We start from the raw sequence: 25,434 nt of genomic DNA on the forward strand, positions 1-25,434 counted from the left end.
TTTGGTTTTTATTTGGAGGAAGATTAAATATAGTGTATTATCCACTCTAGGCTAAATGATCCCAATGCCTTCACCTTCTTCATTACTGTATTTTCCCATCATGAAATTACATTGGCTTTAGAACTTGGGGCAAACCACTTAATCTATCCGAAACTACACCCTACATCGCTCACAGGAGTGTGCAGAAGTGTTTTCTACTGACAATACCATTTTTGCATTTGCAGGCACTGCTAGATTTCAAAGGATTTGAAATGACTTCTCTTTTACAGCATCTGTTTCTGCTTTTCCTCCTCAGAGTCGAAAACATGCAAGCAAAGTCCGATTGTATTACATGCTTCACCCCAGGGACGGAGGGTGTCCTGCTAAGAGGCTCCGGTCAGAAAATGTGAGTATCTGGCACCATGTGATATCCTTAGATGCTTTTTTCTGTGTGCTGAAAACTTTGCAGGTGTAGGAATTTTAGTCTAGTCCAGATTCATAGAAAAACTGAGTGAGAACCAGTTCTCATTAAATATTACAGATACTATAATATATATCAAGGTATTTTTTTTTTCCTGCCAGAACTTGCCCATGTAGTCTTGGAGGACTTTTTGATGACATTGCACTGGGGCCATAAACAGTGAGAATACGCAGAGGTTATAAGACAGAGAGCAAGGCTGGGTGAGGGGAGACAGGACCACAACATGATAAAATATTAAGAAGACAGGATCTCAGGGGCAGATTCTGTCGGAAATATTAGATACTTCACTTTTTACATACTTTATTTTTCCTCTGGTGTGTAAAACAGAACGCCTTGTTTGCTAATTTATAATGAAGAGTGTGCATATCTTGCAAATAAAAATACCCAGGCTTCTCGATCCCTCTCCCTGAAGGAACATTTGCTTGGGAAGAAAAATGACAATTATAAAGTTGCTTTGAGGGTGTCAAGTCAGAGCAAAGGGTTTATTTCAGCCAGGCCGAGGCCAAGGCTGATGAAATAAACATTCCTTCTTCCCAGCAGGGGTTACTTTTCCTAATGAGAGGAATATTCATATCCACCAGCTGCAGAGGCTTCTCCTGATAAACACTGCGGATTAAACAGAAACTCCTCGCCCTTTGAGTTAAGAGTAGGCTGCAGGAATTAAATTCATACCCCACACCATCCACGTGCTTGTGATCTTCTGTTCCTGCTGTTGCCATGTAGATGACAGTTTTCTTTTCTTCTTAAAAATTAATACATGATCATTGAAGAAAGTTTACAAAACCTCCGCTTGTGTATTTTTCACAGGTTAAAAAAAAGAGGGAGCAAGAGAACTGTCTATAAGCAAAGGTTGTGAGCATCAGGGCTGGTGATCCTAACAAATTCTAAACGTGCCTCTTGGCGTCACAAAATGAGCTGTTCATACACAGACTAACCTGGAACACTGTGGATCTGTCTTTACTGCCTTGGTGAGGCAGGCTTTAGAGCTTATTGGAAGCAAAAGATGTCATGAAAACTTTGCAAGCTGCTAAGAGCTGGGACTGAGTCTAGTTTTTTTTTTTTTTTTTTTTTTTTAAGCCCTTAGCTGTAGGACCCTGGGCAAATAATTGATCTCCTGGAGCCCCGGTTTTCTCAATCAGGTGGGCCATAATCATCATGTTTTACTTTCCTCACTGGGCCATGGAAAACATTAAATGAGATGGTAGATAGGAGGTGTACTGTGACTTGCCAAGCATCACATCCCGGCACTGAGGAAATAGTGCAGTGTGGTTTTAAAGAAATTTGTGATGTATGGGGGACTGACGTCGTATAAAGAGGAGCTATCGTATCGCAGCATAAGTATTTATTAACATCCTGCCCAAAGAACCATGGAGACAGAAGGCAAGCGGATCTCCCCAAGGGGCTCTGATCAGGGAAGGTGTTCCTGAAGAGCTGGCGTTGGAGCCGGGGCTTGGGGACATGAATGGATTTTACCAGCTGGAGGCTGTAGGAGTGAGAGAGGAGGATATCAATTTCCTAGGCACATTCCTCTCAGAAAAACTTACTAAGCCATGAGAGAGTTGGCCTACACCAGCTGTTAGGTAACCTTGGAACACTATGTCTACTGGAATTGTGCTTCCCATTGGGAGAGTATCTATTAGCAGAAAGGAAAGACTTCTTTTTTAACTTCTTGAAATTATCCAGCAATGGGATCTGAATCCCTTCATTTAATAGCCATTTAGTGTCTCACGCTAATGGTCAGAGACCACGGGGTTCCTGGCCACTTGACAATTAGCTATTTGGACACAGATTATTTTCTATTCGCTCAGGTTGTAATAATGAATGTTGCACTTACGTCTAAGCTCCTAGGGAAGGCTTACAGTGGCACACAGAAAGAGATTACTGGACTCAAGCTAGTGTTGTATGTGTAGCGACTCAAGATGGTCCTTGCCACTCTGGTCAGGTGCACAGTTCCCTTCCCGCAGGCTCTGGCGCTGCTGATAACCATGAGGACAGTTTACGGTGGGGAAGATGTTTGGATTTCAGAGCAAGAAGCAGCTGTTTGCATTCTTTAACAAAGGTCTCTTGGAAAACTTTTTCTTCTGCTGTTTCCTGGGTTGTGAAAACCTTGATCTAGCAATGATTTATTTATCAAACCACTTTTCTATAATTCATTCAGTATAATATAAAAGCAAATCAGTAAACAGAAAAAGCAATAAAATCATCTCACTTTTTGAAAGTGATAGTTGATGCTTTTGTTACACTGTATGTATGTTTATAGGTGAATATATAATTTCCATTATGCATTTTGATCTATCACACACAGCATGGAATTCATCCCCAGTACTTCTCAGGGGCTTTAAGAGCATATGCTGGCATGGGTGGGCATGGTGGCTCACTCCTGTAATCCTAGCACTTTGAGAGGCCGAGGCAGGCGGATCACGAGGTCAGAGTTCAAGACCAGCCTGACCAACATGGTGAAACCTGTCTCTATTAAAAATACAAAAATTAGCCGGGTATGGTGGCATGTACCTGTAATCCCAGCTAGAGCCTGTAATCCCAGCTAGAGGAGGCTGAAGCAGGAGAATTGCTTGAACCTGGGAGGTGGAGTTTGCACTGGGCAGAGATCGCATCATTGCATTCCAGCCTGGGTGACAGTGACAAAGCAAGATTCTGTCTCAAAAAAAAAAAAAAAAAAAAAAAAAGAAAAAGAAAAAGAAAAAAACGAGTGTATATGAATCAATTTTCTTTTGCACAGGCTTATACCTAAGAATTGAGAAACTGAATATACAGAGATGTTGTCTGGAGAATAAGAAATGGTGTCTTATTTTGGGGCATTAAAGCCATTGCTGGGTCCAGAGCCAGGGAGCACTGCTGTTCTGGGCGAGTGGGTACAGTGGCTCACATCTGTAAACCCAGCACTTTGGGAGGCTGGCAAGACGAACAGTTGAGGTCAAGAGTTCAAGACCAACTTGGGCAACATAATGAGACTCTGTGTCTACAGTTGTTGTTGTTTTTTAATTAGCCAGATATGGTGGTGCATACCTGTAGCCCCAGCCCTTCAGGAGGCTGAGGCTAGAGGACTGCTTGAGTCTAGTAGTCGGAGGCTGCAGTGAGCGATGATTGTGCCACTGCACTCCAGCCTAGGCAACAGAGTGAGACACTGTCTCTAAAACTAATGATGATAGTAATAATATCTAACATATAGATTTATCATAAGACCCAACTGATATAAGTCATCTTTGGCATTTGGTTTCCAAAGCACTTTCTGCATGTATTATTATTGCTCATACTCTCTCCACTAGCACCGTGTTCTCTGATTATAACACTGTATTCTACCTGCCTCTCAGTTCCTACTCATCTTCTCTGCTCCCGGGGGCTGTGACAGGTTTGCATCTCAGTGATACCTGATGGAGAAGAGCATTCACATCTGCCCTCAATACCACCAATGCCCGGCTTCCGAAACAGAGAAGACTTGTTCCTGATTTCCCACACCCTGACCACACATGAACCCTGCTTCCACCCCCATTCATAGTAACTCCAAATTTCCTTACAGATGCAGTGAAGGCTTATTTTACTTCTAAGGTCGTTGTTGCCATTTCTACTTCAGGCCATTTGACTTTTGCTGTTGTTGTTTCAGACGCCCAGATTCATTTCTGTCTTCTGTTTTGACATTGTCAGCTGTTGAAATTTTCTCTTCACGTCGAATCCTTACTTGGATCTTACAGTTTTTTTTTTCCTTCTGGAAGACATTTTTCCCTTGGGGCCACAGAGCAAAATTAAATGAGAAATAAATTGTTATAGTCAATTGCCTTAGAGAAATTTTCAGTAATCCCTCGAGCACTGGAGACAGAAATGACTTCAGTGTTCACGCAGTCCATTGAGACTCTGTTTTTTACCCTTTTCTTATCTCCTCACCCATGGGTCAAATGCTTTGAGAAAAACATGATCTGTCTGGGAAACAGCGCTTTTAAGTAAAAGGGTGATTTAGTTTTACCTGGGGGGTATATATATATATATATATATATATATATATATATATATACTTTGATTGTAGCTATTAGGGTCATTACTCTTAATATATAGGCTTTCCTTTAGATCTGAAATACGCTGCATAGCTTGAGAACCTGAGTGTCACTTTCACAAGTTCCTAAACATCCTAGAGTCTAGGTGGAGAGGAATCAATCTGATCTAAACCCTTCTTATTACAAGGTGAAAATAAAGAAGTACCATGACTTGCCCGAAGTGGTCAGACCTGAGATTAAAATGCTGCGTCCCTAAAGGCTATTCCTCATTGTTTCTCACATATCTTGAGATGATGTCTTATTTTTCAGCATTGTAACCGTTACTGGGTCTGGAGCCAGGGAGCACTGCTGTTCTGGTCAGGGTAAATATCGTGGTGGGCTTTTATCAGGGGCTTTCCACATGTTCTAAATGCTTTACAGATGCAAGTGACTTTTCATCTTCACAAGCCCTGAGGAAGGCAGGAGTTGTCACTGTGCCTGCTTCGCAGAGAAGCAAACAGAGATGAAGTAACTTGACTGTGATCACACAGCTGGTACTTGACAGAGACATGGCTGGGAGAGTTGATCTTCTGTGACACTGTAACCTGGCTCCACAGCATCCCTTTGGAAGACGGTAGTGAGCATCTGCGAAGCACTGGGGGACAGGGACACTTTCCTCAACACAGAGCAGGATCTACTGGGGGAGTCAAATGTGTAGACCACGTATCTTAATGCAGTGTGGTAAGTGGTAAGTGATACCATAGGCCTATGCCTGGGCATGGGGAAGAGTCCCTGGCCTCTCCGGGTAGGATGGGGCTGGGTGAGGTTTCCTGGGGAAAGTGACAGTGAACGGCTTCTTCGAGGACAGATTTGAGTGAGCGCAATAAAAAACAGTGGGAAAGGGCCCTTCTGAGTGTGCAGCCAGCATGGGTAATGTCTTCAGGGAAACAAGGTCAGAAGCATTTCTTGAGTATGAAGTTCTAGCACTGCTAACTTCCTAGGGCCGCTGTAACAAATTGCCACAAACTGGGTGTCTTCAACAAAGAACATTTATTCTCTGGCAATTCTGGTGGCTAGAAGTGTGAAACTGAGGCATGGGCAGGACCTTCCTCTGGAGAGTCTGACTGAGAATCTCTTTCATGCCTCTCTCATAGATGCTGGTGGATTTGCAACTGTCCTGCAGAAATCTCTGCCTCTATCTTTTCATTTTTATTCCTTATTTTCAGAGATGGGGTCTTGCTCTCATACCCAGGCTGGAATGCTGTGGCATGATTATGGCTCACTGCTTCAAACTCCTAGGCTCAAGGGATCCTCCAGCCTTAGCCTCCCAAGTAGTTGGGATTGCAGGCGTGCACCAGCACACCTGGCTAATTTTACAATTTTGTAAGACGGGATCTTGCTGTTTCCCAGGTTGGTCTTGAATTCCTGGCCTTGAGTGATCCTCCCACCTCGGCTCCTCAAGGTGTTCGGATTACAGGTGTGAACCATCACACCTGGCCCTTCCCTCTGTGTGTATCTCAGTGGGTTCTCTCCCTTTCTTATAAGGACACCAGTAATTGCATTTGTGACCCAGTATAATACAATATGACATGTTAACTAATTACACGTACGAGACCCCATTTCCAAATAACATTGCATGTCCTAGGTTGATGTGATTTGAGGGGGGCCATTATTCACTCAGTACCATGACAGAGGCAAGAGTTGAGGGTTGGGATAGTGGGACATTCTGCATAACGTTGACATTTACTTTGTCAAATGTCCTCCTGTCTTCTCAAGTGGTCTGCTGCTGACTTCGTGGTCAGTTCTCAAAGACAGATGCATTTACCAACAAGTGCTCTGTGTTAGAAGTGGAGATTCTATCCCCAGCTCTGCTGCGCATGAGTTTCACAACTTTGCCTTAGACTTTCTAAAACTTAATTACCATGGTTATAATCAAGGACTATAATTGCTGTCCTGCCTGTCTCTCTGCGCTGTTAAGGGGCTCAAGATGAAATCTTGTTTGTGAAGGTGCGTGATAAATTGTAAAGTGTGGATCAAGTGTTCTGTCATGGAATTTTTTCTTCTTTCCTGTGGATTATCTCCTGACCTATGGGCCCCATCATAATTAATCAATCAGCCAATGTCTACTGAGCTCCTACTATTTACAGAATACAGAGCCACGTACTGTAAAAGGACACAGAAAAAGGATGAAATATGGGGTTCCTCAGGTAGTTGGAGAGATAAGTCAGGCAGAAAGCAATTTAAACACAACCAAGGGCTGATGTGTGTGGCCCTGCCTCTAATGAAGTCGAGGATCAGAGAAGTGATTTTTTGGTGGGAATGCTTAACGATGGCTTCCCCAGGGCAGATGCTTTAGAAGGCTCTAGAAGATCTGTGCCGTGGAGGAGCACCTGTTCTTGGTGGAGCTGCCTGTTGTGCAAAGCCTTAGAGGCACAATGAGGAAGGCCTGTGGGAGAACTGGTTAGGCAGGAAGGTGCAGGGACCCTTCAAACAGACTTTCATTCAATGTTTATTTCGAAAGCCCCTTTGAAAAATTAGCAACACATGAATATAAAACAAACACACTTGTTTTATATTCAAAATAAGGACTCAAGTCCATAACCCAGTTATAACATTAAAGCTTGTTTGGAATTGGATCTCTTGTGGATAGCCATCATTACCCACATTTGGCCAAGATAGAGGTTACATTCATGGATATGATTATGAAGTGCTATGTGACATGTGTTTAAAATTTCCCTTTACTGTCTTTTGTTAAAGCAAATTATCTCCCCACCCCCACCCCACCTTCACCTTTCTTCCTTCCTTCCTTCTCTCTTCTTCAGCCTTCTTTTGTTAATTTCCAAATTGGCAATTTCTTGGGAGGCCAATTAAAGGTTTTAATGGAGGTAATAACACAAATCCCTCATTTTTAGGAAACCACATGCATTATCGGGTTCAGGATTATAGCTGACTGCAACTGTCAGTTCCACGTTGGCCAAGCCCCAGGTTGGTGATGAAACCTCCAGTAGCTCTGTGCAGCTTGCAATTTGGATGTGCCTGGTGCAAAAGCATGGGAGAGAGTGCGAGGGAGAGAGAGAGAGCAATGGAGAGAGAGAGAGAGAGGGAGAGGGAGAGAGACAGAGACAGAGAGAGAGAGAGAGACAGAGAGAGAGAGACAGAGAGAGAGAGAGAGAGAGAGAGAGAGAGAGAGACAGGGAGACAGAGAGAGAGAGAGACAGAGAGAGAGAGAGATTGATTTGTGGGCAGAATGTTCCCTTGACCATGAACCAAGTCAACTTTGCCAGAAGCAAGAACCATTCAGAGTTCGTCAGTGGAAACTTGGCTTAACAGGCATTTTTTTTCCCCCCGACTTCTTCCAGTACAGATTTTCTCCTGCTTCTAGTTAGGTGACCCAAGAGGCTGCTTAGCTCACCCATGCCCAGTCTGGTTCTGGTGAGGGTTCTGTGAAGCAGGGCTGGAGCCTGGGATGTGTCCGGGAAGGGATGCAGACTGGGATGGCCAGTAGGAGGGGGTGGGTACCTGAGGGCAGGTGGAAGATTTGTAGAAGCAAGTGCATGCCAATCCACAGATGTTTCCAAAAGTTCAAATAAAAGGAAAAAATCGGGACTTAGGTAAGGACTGATGATATATGGAAGTCTATTGCAATAGAGGGAATGTCCCAACCACTCATTTTAGGGAGAAGTAGAGCACAGCTAGAAGGAAGTGGCTGTTGGAGAGTCAAGTAAGTAGGTGTAGTGAGTGAGCAACTAAACAGGCATGCTTCTCTGCATATGCTGTTCAATTCCAGGGAAAGGCTCTTGGCAGTAGTGATGTCTTGTCTACATTCTAATGCTTGCATAAGCTCTCAGTGCTCCCACAAGCATAAGAGCAGGACAAAGTTCAGGGACCTTGGGAAAGCAGAGAAGGCTGACCAGAGTTTGGTCAGGTTGCATTAGTGGGCATTTTGCCCCTATTTGTTAGTAGGGATGAATAGTTCAGTTAATGATTTATGAGCTGCAGAAAGGGAACTGGGAGAGTTTGTGTCTGGCTTTGTCAATAGGTAAATAAGATGATTATCCACACGTCTTATCTAAGTCTTTTGGAGAGAAGCTGATTTTTGCAGTCAGCCCTTTCCTGGAACAAAAAAGGATGGAAGACTTAAAAAAACGATTCCTGTTTTCCAGGAGCAGGAGCTCATATTTTTCCAGGACCTCAGCTGCAGTTCAACATTGTCATGTGGGCGGGGCTCCTGTGGGTGGGCCGGGACCAAGACAGTTGACTTTTGTCTTAGTTGGCTTGTGATTCTGTAATAAAAAACTCATAGCCTAGGTGGCTTAAACATGAGTAATGTCATTCTCACGCTTCTGGGGAGTCCAATATCAAGTTGAACTTGTGCGGCTGATTCGGCTTCTGGTGAGGGTTCTCATTCTGTTTTGCAGATGAACATCTTATTGCGGTTCATATGTCATATGGGATAGCAAGAGATCAGCTCTTTGTGTCTCTTTTTACAAGGGGACTCATCCCATTCACAAGGGCTCCACTCCCATGACCTAGTCATCTCTCAGAGGCCTATCTTACAGCCTTTACATATGCTCATACTGGGTACTGGGTCTTCAATACTGAATTTAGTAACCCTTGATTCTAGACTGGCTTTTCCCAGATACCATTCCAAAGGGCTGATGTAATCCAATTATGATTGCAGAAGCATTATTCTTGTTTCCTTTCTCCGGTAGGTTATTAGGAAGCACTACTGATTCTCTGTTTCATTCCCTTTGATGTCTGGAATCCTTTCCATTTTTCTGTCTTTAACCGGTAGAGACAGTTCTCCCTGTGGCATTAGCGTGTCTTTCTCCGCTTTGCTGTACACTTATGTTAGGGAGCACTGTCTCAAGGGTCAAAATCCCATTTATTCCCAAGCTCCAGTTTTCTTTGCTTCCTTCTAGAGAACACCAGGTATTCAGCGTTTCTTCTTTCTATTTAGTATTCTCTTCATGGTAAATATTATTATTATTTTTGCTGTTCACATAAATGGAAAAGAAGACCACAGACAGAATTTTAAATTAGAAATTGTCATTTACAGGAAGTCTGTATTTGGGAGAGAATGTTTGCAGGCCCTTGCTCACTAAAATCTGTTGATGACCATGCCATAGTTCTTTAATATATCAACACAGGAATTGTTGCTCTGTTTATTTTTTGAAAGGGATAATGATAACATGCATTTGAAAAGAGTCATGGTGACGCATGTAAAACATTACAGATGGTTATTTCACTGAGTCTTCCAGCTTTCTCTGAGACTGATGTGGAGGCTGACTGTAGAGGGGCTGGCTTCCTGACAAGAAGAGAAAGGGGTTACAGTGAAGTCTTCCTCCCATTTCTGTCCTTCAGTTGTTCAGAGGTGTATTAGTCAGGGTTCTCTAGAGAGACAGAACGCATAGGATAGATGTCTATATAGACAGGAGCTTATTAAGGATTATGGACTCACGTGACCACAAGGTGAGATCCCACAGTAGGCCATCTGCAAGCTGAGGAACAAGGAAGCCAGTCCAAGTCCCAAGACCTCAAAAGTGGAGAAGCTGACAGTGCAGCCACCGTTCTGTAGCCAAAGATCCAGGAGTCCCAGAGCGGAAGAGCTTGGAGTCTGATACTCGAGGGCAGGAAGGATCCAGCATGGGACACAGATGTAGGCTGGGAGACTCAGCCAGTCTAGTCTTCCCACCTTCTTCTGCCTGCTTTTATTCTGGCCATGTTTGCAGCTGATTAGCTGGTGCCCACCCAGACTGAGGTGGACCCGCCTCTCCTAGTCCACTGACTCAAATGTTAATCTCCTTTGGCAACACCCTCACAGACACACCCAGCAAGGACACTTTGCATCCTTCAATCCAGTCAAGGTGACACTCAATATTAACCATCATAAGAGGTAATTCATTGCCCTTCTAAGGATATTTGATGGATACATAAACAAATATATTTTTTCCTGTATTTTACATAAAGTATGATGCAGTATATGTACCATTTTACCTTTGCTTTTTTACCTAATGATACACATCTTAGAGGTCATTTGATATGAGGTAAAAAGTATGTGTGTGTGTGTGTGTGTGTGTGTGTGTGTGTGTGTACAGTGGATGCTCATTATTTGCGGATTCCTTGTGCAGATTCGCCTACTCACAGAAGTTTATTTGTAACCTCCCATCAGTACGGGCACATGTTTGTAGTCATTCACAGCATGGACAGAGCAGTGAAAGGTTTGAGTGGCCCAAAGTGCATGTTTCCAGCTGAGGTTAAGCCAGGTGAGCCTCTGCCTTCCTGCTTCTACTTCCATCCTGTGAACAAGTGTCCTTCTCACAGTCTGTTTAGAGCCCTGCTTGTTACCTTTTTGTGCTTTTGGTTGTCAATTTCACTGTTTAAAATGGCATCCAAACAGCCTGGAAGTGCTGCCCTGCGTCCCAAAGCACAAGAAGGCTGTGAGGTGCCTCAGGGAGAAAAGGCATTAAATAAGCTTCCTTCAGGCCGAGTGGCAGTGCTACTGGCCATAAGCTCAGTGTTAACAAGTCAGCAATGTATATTAAATAATGTCTTTTAACAGAAACGTACATAAAACAAGGTTACATTTTGATCAGTTGAAAATGTTATGACCAGAGGCTCACAGGAAGCTAATGTCGTACTTTCTCTAGGAGGAGTAGTTCAGTATTTGCTCATTCAGTGTTCACAGCAACTTTACAGAACAGAACTACCACAAATGATGAGAATCGAGTGTACACACACACACACACACACATGCACACACACATAAACATAAACTCAAACAGTTGCACAGTATTTCGTTGTATGGATGTTCCATAATTTATGTCATCTCCTGCTGATGGACATTTGGGTTTTTCCCATCACTTGCTATTACAAAGAATGCCATGATGAATAAATATGTCAAGTACGTAAGTATATATATAAGAATGTTTCCTAGCTGTGAAATTGCTGGGAAAAAGATGTGTACATTTGTAATTTTGATAGGCATCGCTCTGTGTCTCCATGGAGGCTCTGTTCGTGTACACTGCCTGAGGCTGCCGGCACCCACTATCTCCTGGAGCTCCTTTCTCCATAAGCCTGGTGGCAGAATGGAACATAGACTTTAGACTTTTTTTGTGTGTTAAGACAAATGCACAGAACTTGGTATTTGAGAGGCCACTCTGTGTATTGGGGCATGAGGGTAACTTTAAGCATACAGATGCTTTTCATCTTTTCCCACTCAGAGTACCCCTGGTGGGAGGAGAGTGAAGCAGTAATGTTTAAGATCCCAAGGAGAGGGTCGATATGTATGGGTACCCTTCATTTGTGTCTCTTCAGGGTAATTTGTAACTTCTGTAGTCCAGTTAAGCACAGACCTGCTGTTCCCATCTGAAAGACCTGAAGAGCAGTTAGAAAGTCAATAGATGTGATTTAGTATTTACTCATGTGCTTCACTGTCTCAAGTCAGGGGTCAGAAAATAACCACTGGCCAAATTCAGGCACTGCCTGTTCTTATGTGCTCTGTCAGCTAGGAATAATTTTAAGCTTTTTAATGTTGAAACAAAAATCAAAAGAAAAAGGGCATATCATGACACATACAAATTACATGAAATTCAGGCTCAGTGCGGTGGTTCACACGTGTAATCCCAGCACTTTGGGAGGCCAAGGCAGGCAGATCACTTGAGTACAGGTGTTGGAGAACAGCCTGAACAACATGGAAAAAGAATCCCTGTCTCTACAAAAAATACAAAAATTAGCAAGGTGTGGTGGTGCATGCCTGTAGTCCCAGCTACCCGGGAGGCTGAGGTGGGAGGATCACCTGAACCTGGGAAGCAGTGAGCCAAAATGATGCCTTTGCACTCCAGCCTGGGTGACAGAGTGAGACCCTGTCTCAAAAAAAAAAAAAAAAAATTACATGAAATTCAAATATGAATACTCATAAGTAGAAAGTCTTATTGGAACCCAGCCACACTCATCCCTTTACGTATTACCCACGGCTGCTTTCATGCCACAAGGGCAGAGTTGAGTAGTTGCAGCAGATATGGTATATCCCAGAAGGCCGAAGATGTTTACTGTGGTGCTTCACAGACGTTTGCTGCTCGTTGTGACTCTAAAGGTGCCTTGTCTTGTGTTCCTCATCAGACTTTCAGTTTGCGGTTGTGAGGTTGAAGGTTTCGCCTAAGACAGAAGCATCATTTCAAGCCCCTGAGTTTCCATTTGCATTGTTGCTGTTTGGCTTTCTTTTCATACAGAAAGTTTGAAATTTGTGAACATATTATGTGGAAACAATGAGGACAGCTTGTTTCTGTTTCTTTCTTTTTTCTTCCGTCCGCTCCCCTCCCCTTCCCTCCCCCCTCCCCTCCCCCCTCCCCTCCCCCTCCCCCTCCCCTCCCCCTCCCCCCTCCCCCGTCCCCTCCCCCTCCCCTCCCCTCCCCTCCGCCATCCCCTTCCCTCCCCCTCCCATCCCCTCCCCTCCCTTCCCCCACCCCCCCTCCCCCTCCCCTCCCCCTTCCCCCTCCCCTTCCCTCCCCCTCCCCTTCCCTCCCCCTCCCCTCCCCTCCCCCTCCCATCCCCTCCCCTCCGCCGTCCCCTTCCCTCCCCCTCCCATCCCCTCCCCTCCCATCCCCCTCCCGTCCCCTCCCCCTCCCTCCCCTCCTCCTCCATCCCCTCCCCCTCCCCTCCCCCTCCCCCTCCCATCCCCCTCCCGTCCCCCTCCCCCCTCCCCTCCCCTTCTTTTCCCTTTCCCTTCCCCTTCCCCTTCCTTTCCTTTTTCCTTTCATTCACTTTTCCTTTTCCTTCTTTCAAGATAGAGTCTCTGTTGCCTAGGCTGGAGTTCAGTACCATAATCATAGCTCATGGTCTCAAACCGTCCTACCACCTGAGTCTCCCAAATATCCGGACCACAGGCATAAGCCACCGTGCCCAGCTAATTTTTAAATTAAAAAAAAGTTTTTAGTAGAGACAAGGTCTCACTATGTTGCCCAGGCTGGTATTGAGCTTCTGGTCTCAAACGAATCTCCCCAGCTTGGCCTCCCAAAGTGCTGGGATTGCAGGCAACAGTCAGCCCACCCGGTCATTTTATGCCGTCTGTCCTGTAAGCCAAATTACGGTAACCCAAATTCCTGAGTTTTCTAGGGCAGCCCGTATTTACAATGTTCTTTCTTGTCATTGCAAATCACCTCACCGAACTATACCCCCAGGTGGAATAAAATTTTTTTGTTATACAGGTACAAATACACAACTAATAATTTAAATGAAAAAAATAGTAGAACTCGTCATTGATGGAAACATATGGCATACTGCTTCAGCTACACGTGATTTTCTAGGCCTGAGACCAATTCTCTAGCTTGGGACTCTGATTCTGAAACTCATTTATACTGAGATATATATCATAGTTATTACTTCTGCCTAGAATCTGATACAGAGGAGAGGAAAGAAAGATTCCTTGAAAAGACAGCTGTGGAAATAATTGCTTTCCCTGGTGGAGATAGTGCCATGGGTCTTTGATCACTAGAAAGCCTGGTAGCCCCCTCCTGTACTTTAACTCCATTATTTTGTTGTTGATATATAATTGCATATACTCTCTTGTTTGTACCTTTTTTTTTTTTTTTTTTTTTTTTTTTGAGACAGAGTCTTGGTCTGTCACCAGGTTGCAGTGCAATGGCGCGATCTTGGCTCACGGCAACCTCTATCTCCTAGGTCCAAGTGATTCTCCTGCCTCAGCCTCCCGAGTACCTGGGACTACAGGCATGTGCCACCACGACCAGCTAATTTTTGTATTTTTAGCAGAGATGAGGTTTCACCATGCTGGCCAGGATGGTTTCAATCTCTTGACTTTGTCATCTGCTCACCTTGGCCTCCTAAAGTGCTGGAATCACAGGCATGAGTCACCATACCCAGCCTAAATGTTTTTAATGTGTCAGACCCTATGATGAACACTTGGTAGAAATTTCATTTGAACTTTATAAATATGAGTAAGAATCTCCATCACCTCTGTTGAAAAACATGTGGAGAGAGTTTAAGTCAAGAGTCTTATCCAAAGTTATTCACCTTGTGGGTGTTACAGCCAAGATTCAAGCTCAATACAGTTTGGCTGTAGAACCTGAGGTCTGTGTTACCCTGTGATCGTCAATCATTTATTTTTTCATTTAGAAAATACTAATTGCTAGCCTACCAAGAGTCAGGCAGTGTGCTGATTGCTGGGAATTTAATGGGAAATGGAACAGATGCAGTTTCTGTTTACAGCACTTACAAGGATAGTGGTGGTTGGAATGGATGTTAATGAAAATCATACAAATATCTGAAGAAAAGGAATGGGAAAGCTTCGGATAATAAATCCACAAGGTCTTTGGAATCAGGGAAGGGCTTTCCTGAATACCTCATGCTTGAGTTGTGTCTGATTGGGGATTAACTAAGCCAAGAGGTGTATGTTTGGCGATGATGGTGGGGAAGGGTGTGGTGTGATAATTCCAGGCAGCGGAAGTAGCATGTGCAAAGGCCCTAAGGTCTGAGAGAGCATAGTATTTGGAAGGAGTGAGAAGGAAGCCATAAAAAAGAATGAGTTCCTGTTCTTTGCAGGGATGTGGATGAAGCCAGAAACCATCATTCTCAGCAAACCAACACAGGAACAGAAAACCAAACACTGCATGTTCTCATGCACAAGTGGGAACTGAACAATGAGAACACATGGACACAAATAGGGGGACATCACACACCAGGGCCTTTTGGGAATTGAGGGGACAAGGGAAGGGACAGCATTGGGACAGATACCTAATACATGCAGGGTTTAAAACCTAGATGATGGGTTGATAGGTGCAGCAAAGCACCATGGCACATGCATACCTATGTAACAAACCTGCACATTCTGCACATGTATCTCAGAACTTAAAGTAAAATTAAAAAAAAAGACCAAGAAAGCCAGCATGAGCATGACTGGTGTCTGGAGACAGAAGCAGGCAGTGATGGGAGCCGCAGTGTGGACTGATGGGAAGCAGGGCTGAGGGGAGCTATTGAGGATCAGTCTTGCAAGAGTCCACTGAATCAGTGTGGCCTTGGATGAGGCTGATGGCACAAGTGAAAAATGAGAATTGACAGAGCTGATGGCACAAGTGAAAAATGAGAATTGATAGATTTGGAGGATACCTGAGTAGGTAAAAATGGATGAATGGAATAACTAGTGCGGGAGCAAAAGAGGTTTCCAAATGACTTCCAGGCTGAAATCTGGAAGGTTGCTGTCTCGTTCTGCAGCCACAGGGATGCTGATCTTTAAGGCCGTGACTGCAGAGAGCGGGAAGACCTGAGAAGCAGGAGGATGTGAGGAAAAACCCTTTCTCTAGGTTGTTCCAGGTTCTTCAGGTGGAGGAGTGACACTGCTTGAAGGTGCCGTTTGCTTTTAGCCAAGGAGGTAGTGGGCAGCCTGGCAGAAGGGACTGGGCAAACTCTTCTTCTCAGAGATTCCTTTCAGCCAAGCCTTTCTCCTTCTCTGATGACAAGAGTAGTAGAAGAAGGAGAAGTTTGGGCAAGCCCAGGGGCAGAGGGTGTCTCACAGGTGTGCTGATGCCCAAAGCCAAGAGAGTGGGCTGGGTTCTGGGCAGGCGCCAAGCGAGAGGGCACCCTGGTGTCACAACTTAGGGTGGCAGAGGTGGTCTGGAGGGCTTCCCGGGAGGATGCGATGTCAGCAGTGATTTGATATGTGCTTCCAGTAGAAGGTTTGGGGTTACTTAAACAGCTGGTACAACTCAGGTGTGGTTTTGGAATCTTAGCTCCAGTGACTCCTAGAGGGTCCACCCTGTTCTTCCTTAAATTTAAAAGGCAGAGATGGGAAGACCCACAGAGCACAGTGTTAGACTTTAGGAGGATTGGGGTCTTTCCTTATTCATCTTTGTATTCTCGGCATTTTGCACAGGGGGGTTCCACATATGGTTGTTTATATTTTCATAGTAACTACCCTGTTGTGTTTTCTTTGAAATAATTATAATTTAAAAATTTATTTTAATAAAAACCTGTCTAACAAGAGCGAAACTCCGTCTCAAAAAACAACAACAACAACAACAAAAAAAACCTGTCATTTGTGTGGAAAGCTTACAGAGCAGTAGATTGCATCTGGTTTTCATTACACACCGATTGAAGTTGTCCTCCTCCTGTAACCACCTTCTTTCTGGCTGTCTTTGTTGGTCATTGCTGCCCCAAGCTTGACCTTATTTTACATCAGGCCCATTAGTGCAAGGGTTGATGTTATAGTTTGGATTTTTGCCCCACCCAAATCTCAGGTTGAAACGTAATTCCCAGTGTTGGAAGTGGGACCTGGTGGGAGGCAATTGGATTATGGGGATGGATTTCTCATGAGTGGTTTAGAATGGTTTAATTAATGGTTTATCATGAGGACCGCACCAACCCCTTGGTGCGGTCCTCATGAGAGTGAGTGAGTTCTTTTGATATCTGGTTGTTTAAGTGTGTGGCACCTTCTCCCCACATCTCTTGCTCCCACTCCTGCTGTGTGAGATGCCTACTTCCCCTTTGCCTTCTGCCATGATTGAAAGCTTCCTGAGGCCTCACCAGAAGCAGATACCGGCAACATGCTTCCTGCACAGCCTGCAGAACTATGAGCCAATTAAACCTCTTTTCTTGTAAATTACCCAGTCTCAGGTATTTCTTTATAGCAATGCAAGAGTGGCTTAATACAGTTGATTTGCAGCTAACAGAGGTCCGTGTGGTACCCACATTCAATCCATGTTTCGGCCATCAGAGAGAAGGAATGTCTTCCTCCGGAAGTTCTCTGGAGGACATTACGGCAGTGCCTTGGGGGTGAAAGGATTGATCATACATATTACATGACCCTTAGTCACGGAAGAGTATAAGCCACCCTTAGTGGTGTCTTTCCCTTGGCATGCTAAATGGGCCCTTGAAAATTAGCCAAAATCTATTTTTGTGCAGGGTAGTTTGAATAAAAGAATTCTGGTGGCCGCAGACTGTAAAAGAGAGTGACTGTTTTATACCACAATCACTCTCTAACTTTAGTTCTGCCATGTTAATTTTCCATGCTGGCGTTTGCTTTTTCAGGGCCCTGCTGGGGTGCACAGGAATCTCTGCCTGGGTGTGGCAGCTGGGTTCTTCAGTGTTCTCTTCCCTTCCTGCTCTGTTTCGTTTTTTTTTTTTTTCAGGTGTCTGATTCTCCAGTATATCTTTCCTGACCTTATCTTCTTTTCCTGATAGATGGATTTCTTTGGTTAACATGCTAGAATCTCACAAAACATAAGTTTATTTTTCTCATACATCTCAACTCTTTTCTGAAAATTTGTATAATTCGCTTTTAATAAAATTTCTTTCCTTCTAGGTCTGGGTCCATTTGTCTTCATCTCTTGCCAGGGTACAGGGAGGGGTCTGGAAGGATCTTGCTTCTTTGCTTTCCTTTGTTCTACATAGCACCGTGAGTCTTTACTCTTATATGGCTCTCATAAATCATGCTTGCTGTCTTCCCATTAGGTGACCCCCTGTGGCCATGCTGTTTCTCTTTAGTAACCTCTGGGCATTCTTCATGCCCAAAATATTATTCTTGCAGAACGAAGAAGTCTGTTTCCTTCACTACCTTCTGGCTTGTGACTGTTCGACTTTGTTTAGGTCGATGCGTTCTTTTAGGAACACATATATTTTTTTCTTCTTGCTTTAGAATCAGCCAAGGTTGTGGCATTAAAATACAAGATACATTTATAACTTCGTGTGACCTGGATTTGGTGCAGGTCATGCTGAGACAGTGATGAATGTCTTCTGATCAACACCAGAAAATCTTACAGAAAATGCATTTTAAAACTAGGAGTGAAGTACTGAGTTCCACTAATTTCCAGTAAATTGTTTTTTTGGACTTGGGTCTGGCAAACCTCCGCCTGTGCACCTGACTTGTGTCACAGGCTACACTGGGAACTCTGCATATGTTGCTCTTACATAATTTTCAGAAAATTCTAGCATGTAAGTGTTACTGTGTGTGTTTTGCAAATGATCTAAGGAAGGGGCAGAGGGCAGTGGAAGTAGAGATAAGATCAAACCGAGGTCAGCTAAATCTGGCACCTTTTTTATCTTGTCACCTCCCTGTGGCCGGCTTTGATGCATGGCATTTCTTTATTTTTAAGAACATACTTTCACTCACTCCTGCCTCAACCATTTCATGTATAAATGACCTTAGTAATCCCAGGGTCCTGTAGAACATTTTTTATGAGAGTGGCTCAAGGAATTCTTCTCCTCAAAGCCCACAGTCAGTGGAGCAGTGTTCATGGGGTCATCCTAACTCTGTTCTTTATTCCCAGGTACCTGCTGAGATTTGGTGGTTTGCAGACTTGTTGAAAATCTGAGGGGTCAGATAATGTGATGCCAGTAATTCAGCATCATGTAAAGGGTAGGGCATAGGCTTTGAAAACTGCCCTGGGGTCAAATGGGGCCTCCAGTTCCTGCTAGCTGAATGACCTCAGTCAATTTCCTTGATTTTTATTAGGTCTAGTTTCTTCATATAAAAATTGTAGAGAAAAAATAATGATAATCTAAGCTTAAAGCAGGGAGTACAGGACCGGGTGAGAAACAGGTGCTCAAAAACTATTACTTCTTTCTCCTTCCCAATGGAACAGATGATGGTGAACCTCTTTCTGATTGGATACTTGATAGAGTATTAGTCTGTTCTCATGCTGCTGATAAAACATACTCGAGACTGGGTAATTTATAAAGGGAAGAGGTTTAATGGACCCACAGTTCCACATGGCTGCAGAGACCACACAATCATGGCAGAAGAGGAAGGGCACATCTTACATGGTGGCAGACAAGAGAATGAGAATCAAGTGAAAGGAGTTTTCCCTTATAAAACCATCAGATCTTGTGAGACTTATGCACTACCACAAGAACGGTAAAGGGGAACTGTCCCAAAATTCAATTATCTCCCACCAGGTCTCTCCACCACATGTGGGAATTATGGGAGCTACAATTCAAGTTGAGATGCAGGTGGGGACACAGCCAAATTGTATTGGATAGAAAGTAACAAAAACCAACAACAAAAGACCGATTAGAATGAGCCAGTGGGTCTGTATTCCAAGACCAAATGCTGCTTAGAGGTGCACTTCTTAAAAAAGAAAGAAAGAAAAAAAAAAGTGAAAGCCCTAAGTAATTGTCAAGAAACTAGAAAAACGGAAAAAGATTACGGTGCTCAATATCATTCTTGTTTTAAAGAAGCTAAATGAATACAGAGAGTAAAAAAATATGGTGTTGGCATTTGCACATTGGGGCTTTGCTTGGAGGAACACATCTTGTCATTACTTGGCCACAATCCAGCCCCAATATTTAAGTCTAGCCAGAAGAGAGTTAAGATATTTTGAACAGCTCTAGATGACAGCACACACAGCTCCTGAGCTGCACATATGGAGCAGCTGGTTGTATTCCCTCCCTTCTGCTCATGGGCGGTGTTATTCAGTCATGGCACAGTGACTTTAATAGATATTAAAAATGCAGCTATTTGAGCATGTCATTCTCAAAGCCCCATTGAAACTCTCTATGGCAGCATATGTGACTGAACATGGTACAAGGCCATTACCTGCCTGCAACAGGAACCATTCCTTTTGATCTGTGACACCGGATAGCAAAATAGTTTTGTAATCATGTATAATTCGTCTATTAGCTTTGTCTTTGTGCCAAGCATAGTTAAAAGAAAAATAGTGTGGAAAAGATTATTTTTATTGTGAATTCCTGATGGAAAAACGCATTTTCCTTCAAAGTTATTAACTTGGTTTTACAGCTGACCTTTAAAAGAGTGTTTATGACTTTAAATGCTCCAGAGCTCAGCAAATATTGTCCTCCATATAATTTAAATAGTCATTATAGTTTTGTCTATAAGCTCTGAATATGTATCATCAGATGCAATGCTGGTCATTTAAAGTTTTTGATATTTTATTGTAAAAGAAAAAAAAATCTTGTTTCATTCATGTGTTGAGTGATGGTTGGCCTTTTCTTATTAAATTTCCTCTTTCTATTTCATCTGTATGTAATCCTAGAAGGTCACTGGTTGGCAGTAGCAACCCCAGAAGTGAATGGTCATGATTTCACAACCTAGAATTGACAAATTAGTTTGTTTGGCTTCTCATTATCCATTATATCCCTTACTGTAATGGGGGATGAAAAAGTTCAAGATGGAATTGTGGCCTGAAATGTCTTCACACCAAGAATTCAGGGTCTTAAGTGTGTGTCTTCTCCCACCTCTCTTACTGTACATACTTCGCATTTTTATGGGTTTTTTTTTTTTTTGCATGCTTTATGACATACTCCTGGGCATGAGTTTTCTGCTTTCATGGCTGATGATGAAGAAAAAAGAAAATGGAATGAAAAAGAAAGGAGGGAGAAAGGGGTAAAAAAATAGAGTACTATCAAGGGAAAAGTAAAACTGAATCATAACCAAAGAATATCTTAGCTTGGAAGGGTTTTTATGGCTTCTCAATGGAGTCTTGCCACCTAGAAATAAAACAGAAAATCTGTAGTCCCGTGTGCACTTCACTTGGACTTCCAGAAAGGATGAGAGATCTTGGGTGAGTCATGTAACTTCCCTGGATTATTTCTTCCTCTGGAATAAATGATCAATTGTTCCTTTCCAGTTTTAATAGCATGTGATTTAAAAGCTCCTTGAAAACCAGTACCATGATTTATAAACAGAAGGGATTAGTGAATTGTTTATAATTTCAAGTAGTTCTTTTATTTTATCATGCAATCATTCTCCATTTCTATAAACCGTTAATCCAAGTTTCGTGCATATTCTGGCATAGTGTAAGTGGTGAGCACAGCCGGGCAGGGTCCCTGCCCTCCACGGAAAGTGGAAGCTCTCAGAAGTGCTATGGATGCATGGACATGGTCCCTGGGAGAGCACATGGGGAGAGGTCACCTGCCTCGGAATGAGGGAAGGTTTCTGCAGCAGTGATTCCGAGTGGCATCTGGGTAAAGAGGTAATGGGAGAGCATTCCAGGAAGAGGGTCAGCATTATGAAAGTCTGGGAGAAACAGAAAGAAGGCAGGTGAGATTAAGGCAGAGCAAAGTAGGAGGTCATGGTAGAAAAGACCTATATCGGGTAGCATGACTGATATGGTAGGAGCCAGACCATGTGAGGTTTGTAGGGAAAGAGTGATCACATCATTTACCATTCAAACCATGACACTTCTGAAAGTGAAAGAGCACTATTAATAGTAAAACTGGGCTGGTTGCAGTGGCTCACACCTGTAATCCCAGCACTTTGGGAGGCTGAGGTGGGCAGATCACTTAAGATCAGGAGTTCACGACCAGCCTAGCCAACATGGTGAAACCTGTCTCTACTGAAAATACAAAAATTAGCCAGGCGTGGTGGCACATGTCTGAAATCCCAGCTACTAGGGAGACTGGGGCAGGAGAATCACTTGAGCCTGGGTTGCAGTGAGCCGAGATTGCGCTACTGCACTCCAGCCTGGACAGAAGAGGGAGATTCCATCTCAGAAAAAAAAGAAAAGAAAAGAAACTGGAATGACAGGTGTAACCTGATATCTGTGATCAAAGACCCTATTTGAAAGCCTTTAAAGAAGTTTTCGTCTTTAAGTGTGATGAGAGGACATTAACATATTTTAAGCTGGTGGACTGAAATGATGAGACTTGGATTTGGAAAAGCATACTCTTGCCATATGGAGACAAAATTAAAGGAGGTCCCAGAGGCAGAGCAGGCGGGTCTGTTCAAAGCCAATCTGTGGAGGTCCAGGGAGACATGACTGGAGACTGGACAAGGCTGGAAGAGGGGGAGATTAGGAGAGAGAGCATTTAAAGTCATCATTTTCAGTGAGAGGCCACTGATTGCACCTGGTCCTGGTTCTCTCTATTAAAAGTAGGTGTAAGCCACCGCTCCCAGCCATCCCAGCACTCTGGGAGGCCAAGATGGGCAGATCGGCAGGTCAGGAGTTTGAGACCAGCCAGTCTAATATAGTGAAACCCCATCTCCACTAAAAAGCACAAAAATTAGCTGGGCGTGGTGGTGGGCACCTGCAATCCCAGCTACTCTGGAAGCTGAGGCAGGAGAATTGAACGGGTAGACAGAGGTTGCAATGAGTGAAGATCACACCGCTGCATTCCAGAGTGGGTGACAGAACTAGACTCCATCTCAAAATAAATAAATAAATAAATAAATAAATAAATAAATAAATACTAAATAATTAAAAGTAATTTCAAAACCGCAGTTACTTTTACACCAACCTAATCTTAGGATCAACTTCCTTAGATCCATGCACTTTGTTATTATTGTACCAATCTGACTCAGGGCTTCACAAGGGAATGTGCTTGGCCAGTGGAGGAGACATGAAATGTGTGTGCGTTGCACTTAGACTCCTACTGCATTGGATTCGATCCACCAATCCGGGTCCATCTCCTGGAGGAGGAGAGAACATGTGAAAGAGGCATGGACACCCACCATAAACTTCAAAACCAGCCACTGCCAGCCAACCAAACAGCAGACACAAGCACTGAGGGCTGCGGAGCCTGTTCAGACCAGAGGACTCAGCTGCCCCCTGCCCAAATCAGGTGGACTAGATAAATGATTGTTATTTTAAAGCATTAAGGTTTGGTTGGATTGATTGCATGGCAATGGATACAGAAGATGTTCATGAGAGAAAACTCTAGAAGAGGACCAGGTTTGGTCTAAACCAACTTCGTTCAGACATGCTGACTTTTTGAGGAGTGGTTAGGACATTCAAGAAAGAGGTGATGTGGCCAGGCGCAGTGACTCACACCTGTAATCCCAGCACTTTGGGAGGCCAAGGCGGCTGGAGCACTTGTGGTCAAGAGTTTGAGATTAGCCTGATCAACATGGTGAAACCTCGTCTCTACTAAAAATACAAAAATCAGCTGGGTGTGGTGATATGCGCCTATAGTCCCAGCTACTCGGGAGGCTGAGGCAGGAGAATTGCTTGAACCCGGGAGGTGGAGGTTGCAGTGAAGTGAGATCGCGCTACTGCACTCCAGCCTGGGTGACAAAGTGAGACTCTGTCTCAAAAAAAAAAAAAATGAGGGATGGAAGGAAGGAAAGGAAGAAAGGAAGGGAGGGAGGGAGGGAAAGAGAAGGAAGGAAGGAAGAAAAAGGAAAAGAAAGGAGAAAGGAAGGAAGGAAGGAAGGAAAAGGGAAGGGGAAGGGAAAAGAAGTAAAAGAAAAGAAAAGGATTTTACCAGGAGTGGCCATTCCTCTGCAGAGGTCAGAGGGGAGACTCTGAGTAGGAGAGAGAAATCTGTGTGAGCGCTGCAGCTGAGAACATCTACCGAGACAGCCTGAATAGAGAAGAAAGTGAGCCTGGGAACCTACTGGCTGCAAAGATGGTGAGACCACCAAGGAGACCTGCGAGAAACAGGCAGAGGGTAGGAGGAAAGCTAGGAGTGTGCTGTGTCAGGGTAGCTAAGGGATGCTTAGCTGAGTACTAACAAATTAGTGCTAGAGGCTGAAATCAAAATCATGTGCATTTTATTACTGAATGTTCAATAAAGCACACACTGAGTGGCCCGTTTTTGTTTCCTCAAGAAGGGAACTGAGTGATGAGCAATATAAAACACCAAACGTCCCTATCATCTTACCTTCGCAGTGATTTTGATGAACTTAGGGACAGGAATAGGAGAAATCTGTCCTCTGGCTGGGAATGGGGGCATGCTGCCGGGCAGATCGGGCTCCGAATACTGTCCTAAGGTGAGGAATGTGCCATCTGCATCCTCTTTCTGCATTTATTCCCTCTGGCAGCCACCATGCTTGACTTTCTGATAGCATCTTCACCCTGTTGCCAGAACCTTGGCTTGCAAACTCATTTATACTGAGGTGTATAGGACTGATAAGCCTAAGTCTTTTGTTTTGCTCAGAGAACTACCCCTGAAACAAGAAATCTCTCTCTGTTCTGGAAAATGCAGTTCTCTGAGTGTGGGGAGGATGTTTTCAACCTTCTTCTTTTACTTGAATTACTTCCTTGTAGTTTGCTTTTAAATGCCTTGGACATAGAACCCAAGGGTCACGCAAGTGTAGACTTTTGGGTGCTTCCTGTCTAGAGTAATCACGTCTCAGAGGAATTTTCCTTTCTTTCTCTCCAAACCTGCTTCCTCTCTTCAATTTCCTTTTAGAATTTGATGAATAACACCGGCTTCTTCCCTTCACTTGGGCTAGAAATGATTGAATTACATTTGACCTGCTCGTTCACCGCATCTGGATGCTGTGATTCCGCCCTGCTGGCCACTGGTGGCTTCATCTCTGTCCCTCCCTGTGGTTTCAGAATGAGTTCACGCTTTTATCAACTCCCCCTTGGCTCCATGCCCCTGCCTCCTGACCCTTGTTCCAAGTCTGTTTTCTTCTATTTAGCCTAGAAATTGTGCTACCAGAATTGCCTTTCTTAGGTAAGGATCTGAACTTGGGCACATCTTACATCTTTGATGGTGCATTTTCTCCTAAAACCTAAACTTCTTATTCAAAACACCCATTGTCCCTTCTAAGGGCTGCCAAACTAAGGCTTGCCTGCCTTACTTACTATTTTTGTTTGAAAGTGGTTGAAAATTGCAGGATAGCAAGAGAAGAGACCAGCTAAAACATTTGATTCTTTCTTCATTCCCAGTTGAAGGTAGAGGTCTATCATTTTATGACCCTTTGTGAAGATGTAAGTCTCAAACTACTCAAAATAACCTAACCCCGGAAGTGGGCGTTGCTTAATCATTCAATGGGGAGGAACTCTGTGATTTACAGCCAAGCCGCTCCAGGAGGCTGCCCCGAGGAGGGTGCTGGAAATGGGGCGAAGGCTCTGACTTGATGTATTCTTTTGCTTAGGACAGGAATGGTGAGCCCTTGGGTACATCTCATCACATTTCTCTTCCCTTATGTGGGACACTGAGGAGCAGGGTGTTCCTAATATTTTATAGAAACATAAAAGGAATCCAGCATGATGACTGAGCCAGCTGGACACCTGCAGATGCGTCTCACATCCTGGTTTCGGTGCCATCTCCCTACCCCATCTTCACACCCAG

General features: G+C 43.9%; 1 protein-coding gene across 4 annotated transcripts in view; it reads left to right on the plus strand.

The window, feature by feature from the left end:
* ZMAT4 (zinc finger matrin-type 4) overlaps nt 1-25,434 on the plus strand; it is a 386,463-nt gene that overhangs the window by 127,050 nt on the left and 233,979 nt on the right. For all 4 annotated transcript variants that reach the window (XM_003942398.2, XM_074383839.1, XM_074383838.1 and 1 more), the window contains exon 3: nt 296-385. In XM_003942398.2, the coding sequence (XP_003942447.1) occupies nt 296-385 (90 nt within the window). The remainder of the gene's footprint in view (nt 1-295; nt 386-25,434) is intronic.

This window comes from Saimiri boliviensis, chromosome 13 (genome assembly GCF_048565385.1).
Source record: "Saimiri boliviensis isolate mSaiBol1 chromosome 13, mSaiBol1.pri, whole genome shotgun sequence".
Lineage (NCBI taxonomy): Eukaryota > Metazoa > Chordata > Mammalia > Primates > Cebidae > Saimiri > Saimiri boliviensis.